Below are 8832 nucleotides of genomic sequence, written 5' to 3' on the forward strand. Positions count from 1 at the left end.
TCTTTATATTAATTGTTTTGTTTCACTTTTTCTTTTCTTGGTTGACCAAAAACACAACCCACTACCATCCTCCGAATTCAACAGTATTTTTCCAGAACAGATCGTGTATTGAAACATAAACGTATGTGCCATGAAAATCATGACAAAAAACTAAATAGATGTGCCATCAAAGGTGGCCTTCTGACATCTGAGGAAGATTCTGGCTTTTCTACGTCACCAAAAGACAACTCACTGCCAAAAAAGAAAAGGCAGAAAACGGAGAAAAAATCATCTGGAATGGACAAAGAGAGTGCTTTGGACAAATCTGACCTGAAAAAAGACAAAAATGATTATTTGCCTCTTTATTCTTCAAGTACTAAAGTAAAAGATGAATATATGGTTGCAGAATATGCTGTTGAAATGCCACATTCTTCAGTTGGGGGCTCTCATTTAGAAGATGCGTCAGGAGAAATACACCCACCTAAGTTAGTTCTCAAAAAAATTAATAGTAAGAGAAGTCTGAAACAGCCACTGGAGCAAAATCAAACAATTTCACCTTTATCCACATATGAAGAGAGCAAAGTTTCAAAGTATGCTTTTGAACTTGTGGATAAACAGGCTTTACTGGACTCAGAAGGCAATGCTGACATTGATCAGGTTGATAATTTGCAGGAGGGGCCCAGTAAACCTGTGCATAGTAGTACTAATTATGATGATGCCATGCAGTTTTTGAAGAAGAAGCGGTATCTTCAAGCAGCAAGTAACAACAGCAGGGAATATGCGCTGAATGTGGGTACCATAGCTTCTCAGCCTTCTGTAACACAAGCAGCTGTGGCAAGTGTCATTGATGAAAGTACCACGGCATCCATATTAGAGTCACAGGCACTGAATGTGGAGATTAAGAGTAATCATGACAAAAATGTTATTCCAGATGAGGTACTGCAGACTCTGTTGGATCATTATTCCCACAAAGCTAATGGACAGCATGAGATATCCTTCAGTGTTGCAGATACTGAAGTGACTTCTAGCATATCAATAAATTCTTCAGAAGTACCAGAGGTCACCCCATCAGAGAATGTTGGATCAAGCTCCCAAGCATCCTCATCAGATAAAGCCAACATGTTGCAGGAATACTCGAAGTTTCTGCAGCAGGCTTTGGACAGAACTAGCCAAAATGATGCCTATTTGAATAGCCCGAGCCTTAACTTTGTGACTGATAACCAGACCCTCCCAAATCAGCCAGCATTCTCTTCCATAGACAAGCAGGTCTATGCCACCATGCCCATCAATAGCTTTCGATCAGGAATGAATTCTCCACTAAGAACAACTCCAGATAAGTCCCATTTTGGACTAATAGTTGGTGATTCACAGCACTCATTTCCCTTTTCAGGTGATGAGACAAACCATGCTTCTGCCACATCAACACAGGACTTTTTGGATCAAGTGACTTCTCAGAAGAAAGCTGAGGCCCAGCCTGTCCACCAAGCTTACCAAATGAGCTCCTTTGAACAGCCCTTCCGTGCTCCGTATCATGGATCAAGAGCTGGAATAGCTACTCAATTTAGCACTGCCAATGGACAGGTGAACCTTCGGGGACCAGGGACAAGTGCTGAATTTTCAGAATTTCCCTTGGTGAATGTAAATGATAATAGAGCTGGGATGACATCTTCACCTGATGCCACAACTGGCCAGACTTTTGGCTAAAAAAAAAAAAAAAAAAAAGTGTAAATAATACTGGCACTTTAGAACAGATTAATCAAGAGTGGGGTTACTCTGTGTAAATGGAGTGCTGTACAGATTTAAGAGCAATGCGTAATAACAAGTTAAGCTGATATGAATAGCAAGATAATCCAATAACTGCATTTCGTTTGGTTAGTCAGCATTCTTTGAACTGCCTTACATGTTGTCACCTTTATAGAAGCAATGCATTACTTGTTTTAGATCAGAAACTTGCTATTCCACCCACACCAAGTTAAAAAGGAAAAAAAAAAAGACTTTCGCACAATTGTTTCCTAACTGATAACATTGTACATTCTTAGGAGATTAGTAATTGTGTGAAATTTACTCATACTGTTTCTAAGTTTTTCAGCATAGTCATTGCACTTCAGCAGGGAATCTGAGTATACTTTACAGACAGAGTGAACTTAAAAAGTTTAATGTCAAGAGATTATGGCTTAAATAAATTAGTGTGTCCTATAGGGGGAAAAAAACCAAGAAACCACCTTTTAAAAAGAATGATATGCCATATACCCTTGATTTTCATTTTGCATTATATTGACATGTGTTTTTTTGAAGAAAAAAAGTAATAAAAATCTGATAGTCTAAGACTCCACTATTTAAAAGCCTAATTACTTTAAAAATATGCATACTTTCAAAACTTTTACCAAAACACACAACTGTTGAAGCAGTCACTTCTCTATGGAAGTATGCATATTGGTGTCAGTTTCTTTGTACAGTTGTACCTAGATATTTTTTATGATTTTTCATGTGCAGGTATCAAGGTTTTGAAGTTTTAGTAAAAAAATTTCTGTAGATTACATTCCCAAGAACATAATGCTTACACAAAATGTATATTCCACGTTTTAAAGCTTAATTGTATTTTACTTTACATATACACTTCAGTTAACATAGAGCACTTAGAATCTATTTGGTATTTTTGATTTCTCAAAGTAAAAAAAAAAATTAGATTTTTAGGTTTGATATGGTTGTGTCATAATCATCTCATAATTGACAATTTTAACTTTTGGCAATAAAAGGAAATTGGGATATCTTTGGAACTGTAAAACCTGGTTTAATCTTTTTCTTTCTAGACTCTTGATAGATTGGATAATTAAACAGCATCCAGAGAAACTAAAGAAATGGGCATTTTAATTGCTTATTTTATCTTGAGTTACTTTTTAATGAACACTGCTCATTACAACTTTACAAACCAAAAGTGTTTACTAATTCCAGTAACTACCATTTCTTTTTCAGCTAGATGAGTGATCGGAAAATTTTTGTTGCATTTCAAAATCTAAATAAACTACAGACTTTATCCTATACCATGAATGTTTTTTTTTAATACTCTGTCTTAAAATAATACAGCATGGTACAATAAATAGTGCTTTTATATATATATACACACACACACTTTTCTGAAGAATGATGGTTTGAGTTATGCGTTGGGCAATTTTGATTTTTGGAAGTTATATTAGTTATTGACTGTTCCAACTTTTTCATTTTTACATTTTGAATTTCTGCCATCTTCGTCACAATGCACATACTGATTTAGCACCAGTGAAAATCTAAAATTAATACCCTTGGAAAATGGAACTATTCTTAATTTCCATTTTGACTCTTATACTGGCCCTGTAGATCTGCAGTCTTTGTTTCAATATAGAATATGTTATCCATTTAAATTATTTTTGCTTTTATTTAATGTTATCCGAAGACTGTTCTCATAAAGAAAGGGAAGAAATAACTATCCACCCTTAACATCCTTCATTTATTTTGAATATATTGGTGTTTTTATGATAAGGAATATAAATTATATTTAACGTGGTTTCCTCTATACTTTGGTTATTAAGTTTTGCTTGAAATACTAGTTTTCCCATTTGACAGCTTTCTTTGCTGCCAAAGTTTTCAAGAATTTTAGACTTCTTTGAAGTAAATATTTAAGTTCTGCCATTATTGACTCTTAAGATTGTGTGTGTTGTGCATTACATAATTACAAAAAGGCTTCATTCAGGTGATATGTTAAAAATGGAACTGTGCTCACCCTAGATAGGCATTGGTATTTTTCTCATAGTACTTTTGATGAGAGTAGGCATTTATTTCTTGAGTTGTTTTGGAGCCTGATCAAAAATTTTGTTCCATGGAGAACTTGATGTAATTTTGATACAGTGTAGAGGTTTTTTCAGTTGTTTTAACATCACCAGCACAGTTTTTAGAATGTGACTCTTGCTGAGCACTTAGGGTAAGCTTGGGAAGGAAGGCCTTTGAAAATGGTAGTTATGCAAGCAGACTTTCAGGTGTTGCATTCCTGTTTTCACACATTTCTTTAAATCTACATAATGGCAGACTTTTCTACCAGGTTACAAGCATTTTTTAGATAAGTGATACTCAGCCAGCATAACTTACTGACTTACCATTTACGTATAGTCATCAGTCTCTTACTGTGAAATTCCAAATGCCTACCAGAGTTACCTTGTTCTATCATAATATGATAAACATCTCAACAGTTTTGGGTTTCCCCACTTTGGTTCAGAAGGTTATTTAATTTCTATCTGGGCATTAATGGAGAAAATAAGTAGCCTTGTGTGCTGCTTTAGATTGAAACATGGAGGATATATCGAGATAGTATTTTGCAATTCATGTTTCTCATTTCTCAAAGTGAGCAGGTTGTTCTATAAAAACATGCTGGTACACCCTTAAACTTTTGATCAATCTGAGTGAGGTGTGCTTTTCCTCTTGGGACCTACTCTCACGTTTGAAGATTGGAAACATCACGTTAGATGAGGTAATATCTCTTGAACATCTTCTAAAGGGTTTTTTAAAACCGTATTGCACACAGATTTCATTTGTTTTGAGTATTTAAGTGGCTCTTAAATGTTTTGGGTCTACATGCAAATATGGTACTTGATAAGGTAGGAATCCATCTTCGCAGCTGTGATTGAGGGTGCCAGCCATCGGTCAGGTCATTTTTATATCAAGAGGCAGACGGCAGTTATGTCAAGGCAGGATTTCCTTTCCACAGAGGAGAGACACTTGCAGAGTGCCAGCTAGGGTAGATCTTTTGCCACTTCTTTCATTTGATTAATTTGGGTTTTTAAAGGGCTGTTTAAAAAAAAAAAAAAAAAAAAAAAAAAAAGGCCGGGAAACTTTAAAAAGTAGGCATTACTGTAGTACTGCATTTCTTAGACTTAGAACATTTTAAACTAGAACTCATTTTTTTTCACAGTATATTTACTTGAAGAAGCACTATAATAATCAGAAATATTTTGAGTCTGAAATTTAATTTAAAACCTTTTCCGTTTCAAATTGCTTTATTTCAGGGAAATAATTTTCCAGTTGTTTTGCTATATTCTGCAAATAAAAACCGTGTTTCCTTTTTTCACTTAAACTTTGGTAGGAAACAAACTGAAGCAGACAAACATTTCTTGTTATGTTTGTTGCTTTCTTTAATCCAATGGATAAAAAAGTAAAACCCTGTAAACATTATTTTATTTTTTTATGCAATACCATGCTGTAAATATGGTTCATCAAATAAGGATGTACCTATGATCGAATCTTTAATTCTGCACAGTTAGAGTTTATATATAAACGTGTCTTGACAATCAAGGACTTTTATGTGAGTCTTCCTTTATGATGTTTATTAATGTTATGCATTCCATTTGTTTTGAAGTGAGTACCAATGTGCTAATTTGTATTGTCTGAAAGTATGTAATGTTTTTACAGCTTGTTTTTAAGAATCTGTAAATATGTACAAACAAATCACAGTACTGCTTTATGTTAGAAGGCATATGATGTTGTACTGTATGTAAGCAATAATACATAGCAGTGCTAACTTTACAAGTAGCATCAGGAAAGTTCTAAAAACATTTCAGAGTTATTAATTATCCTTATTTCATTTAATGATGATTATCTTTAATCAGTTTTTATAAGCAAATTCCATTGTTCCTCCTATTGGAACGTAACACTGTTTACACAGCATAATTGAAGTTGCAGGGGAGACAGGCTAAATCTGACTTCATCTGTACTCACTTTCACTAAGCATTGAATGGCCTTACCACTCTTCTGCAAGATGGAGGAAGACCGCAAAACTTAGTGCCCATCACACTGAAGGAAGGGATGTGGGTTTTTTTTCCTGCTTCTGTACTGCTACCTAACTTTGTGATTTGCTTTGGATTTTAATATTTGTTTCTGTTTTAGATTCAAGCCCGTAAGTTTTGAGGTGACTTCAGCTCCATTGTGAAATAGATAGTTCTCTTCATATTTCATAACTACATTTCAATAATTCTAAACTTTCTACATTGATTTTTAGATACTTATTTTTCCAGCTTGATTTCTCAGCTGATCAGATGAATTTATTCAACTTCAATACAAAGAAAGACAAACCTATTATAGTTTCAAGTGAGTAGATATTATACTGTACAGAACAGCTATTTGAACACACACATCACTGCTTTAGAAATAAAACCGCCAATTTATAAATGTATATGACCTACATTTTATAGGAAAAAAATGTTTTTAAATGCTAGTCATTTATATAATGTGCTTTGAAGGATTTGCTAGTCCACTTCTGTCACTTTTTAGTACACTGGTATCTTTTATATGTAATGTATGCTTTTTATTATTGTAGCAAAGCATTTCAGTAGAAAGAATTTTGCAACAATATGGGGGAAATTTTTCATTGTTGGATTTGAATTATACTGGATTTTATCTGTGTAGTCTTACTTGTCTTTATTTTAATGCTGTCTGAAGGGAACTTGGTATCCAAATAAAGCAGGTAACCTCATTTTACTTCAAGGGCATACTGTGTAGTGCTGAATTTAATCTGAAAATCTGATGGTTTTGAAAAGAAAAACAAGTTTATAAACATTGTACAGAAGAAATTAAATGTGTGATGGAAATCCTGATGGTGGAGCACGTTGAATTTTCTGATATATAGTGTTATTTTCCTGGGATCCCCTATGCCTTCTTTGTATTTCAACTAATAAAGGAAAAACCCTGTCATTAAAACTGGTAAGATAATAGGATATTCTGATTATACAGTATTACGATTCCTATCCCATTTTCTGACCTTTTCTCAATCACTGTAAATTTTTATTTTCTATTTCCTATTGATAATTAAATATGTACATAATATAGACACTGTTGTATAGAACTGAATGAATTGGGTTGCTATGCTTGAGTGGGTAGTGAAATGGAAATATTTGATGAATACTGAGAGTTCCTAAAATGCCAGAGCAAATTTCCGAGGGAAAGGGGGCATCGTGTGTCTTGGGAAGGTTGCATCAGGTTGTTTCTTCAACTCCCTAAGAAATTGTTGTGAAGGACTCAACTGCAAACTCGGGATCAGATACAAAATGGGTCTTTCCTTCCCCTCTCCCCCCAAAAATAGGAGGACTAAATTTTAAAATCTACTCAGGTGACAATTGCTTTGCAATGAAACTTATCACATTGAAATTTTCACTGTTAAATAAAAAGATATTTGTGATATTTTTAAATACAAACTTTTGCATCAGTAGTCAGCATCCTGACAATTGAAATTTGGTAAGTCGATATATTTTAAAATATTTTGCTCTCCAAATAGAATTGTTTTTAAACAATTGGGAGGATTTTTTGTTTCTTTAAATCTATTTTAATTGTCATTGTAAAAACAAAATCTTGCTTGACCCTATATTATGCCATGAATGAATTGCTGAGCCTTTATGATACAGTGAAAGCTTGTTTCATGCATAGTCATGGAACATAGAGATATTCTTTAAACTGACCTATTGATAAGAGGTTTAATGAGTTTCACGGCTTTCAACACTATTGTCATATAGTTATCTTTGCCATTTGGAGTTTATAAAACCATTTTATGTATTGTGATACTAAAGGAAGTTGTTTTGCTTTACTTTAAATTGAATTATCAGACTAATATTTGCAAATTCTGCATTTTAAATGTGGACACTGGCTGTTTGAAAAATAAAAAAAAATACAGAATACAGTTTTATGGATAATTTTCGAGCTGAATTTTTCACAATATTCTGAACCAAATAACGAATGGTAAATATGCAAAAATCATGGTGCATAGATTTAACAGTAAAGAGAAAAGTATGTCTGTGTGGAATTAACAGTTACACAAATTGGGTAACAATTATCAGGGCCTTTATTATAGCTTTGTGTGGAATGTTATTTATTAGACAGTTCTAAAATGCAAGAGTCAAATGTTACTGTCATTGAATATTTTAGACTTGAAATGTGTTTATCATAGGGCTAAGAAAATATGTGTTTTTTTCTTTACAGATAAGATTCTGTTAACCCACTATCAGCATACGTGGGATTTCTTTTCTTTTTTCTTTCATTAGTGGAGATTTGTTTTCATCCATCTACCACCTTGCCAGTACCCTAGCTTGTGACCAGCGGGATGCATTGTAAGAAAGTTGTCTGCAGTTAGGAGTGCAGTCTGGGTCCATGGAACAAATTTAAACTAATTGGCCCTTGCAATGATCAGTCCTAGGACCCTGGCCTTATTAGCATGGTGCTTTAACCAATTGTACATAGTAATACCACTGATAGTCTACTAATGCATTTCCTAGATCCCAGTTTTTCTTGAATGATTAGGAATAGTGGGGAGAGGGGTGGGGAGATACTCTACATGATACTTCTCCAGTCTTCTAAAGATTATAAGAAAAAATAAAAAATTGAAGTCACTTGAATTAATGTGTTGTCATTGAGTCTTACTTGACAATTTATCATGCACAAAGTGAGTATGAAGATTTTTCTGATTATATGTTTGGATAGAATTTAAAAATTTTTTTTCAGAGTGCTGGTTGTTCTGTTTTCTCTAGTGAACCTGATAGGATATAAATTATATTCATATGATGCATAAAGAATAAACGGAGGTGAAAAGTTTTAAGTGAACTAAAGCTAAAATTTGGGTCTCATAATTTTCATTCTTTTGTCATTTTCAAGTGTAATTAAAAGGAACATTTTACCCAGACACTCACACCGCTGCATATGTGTATGTGTAAGAGCTGGGATGTGAAATGTGATATTGTAAATTAGAATGACATCTTAAAGTGATTTTCAAGTGACTGGGAAACTCAGGTTTAGAAATGGACTTGAATTGTTGGAGAACATTTGAGCATTTCCATATTTACCTAC

At 33.8% G+C, this 8832-nt stretch overlaps 1 protein-coding gene across 4 annotated transcripts in view; it reads left to right on the forward strand.

Annotated features, from left to right (window-relative positions):
• Nucleotides 1-8384, forward strand: part of ZNF148 (zinc finger protein 148) — a 105006-nt gene extending 96622 nt beyond the window's left edge. For 3 of the 4 annotated variants that reach the window (XM_011971530.1, XM_011971532.1, XM_011971533.1), the window contains one exon: nucleotides 85-7672. In XM_011971530.1, the coding sequence (XP_011826920.1) occupies nucleotides 85-1683 (1599 nt within the window). In that variant the 3' untranslated portion in view covers nucleotides 1684-7672. Of the gene's footprint in view, nucleotides 1-84 lie in introns of all 4 variants that reach the window. The other variant, XM_011971529.1, reaches the window with a different exon arrangement.
• The last annotated feature ends 448 nt before the right edge of the window (nucleotides 8385-8832 follow it).

This window comes from Mandrillus leucophaeus, unplaced genomic scaffold, assembly GCF_000951045.1.
Source record: "Mandrillus leucophaeus isolate KB7577 unplaced genomic scaffold, Mleu.le_1.0 Scaffold123, whole genome shotgun sequence".
Lineage (NCBI taxonomy): Eukaryota > Metazoa > Chordata > Mammalia > Primates > Cercopithecidae > Mandrillus > Mandrillus leucophaeus.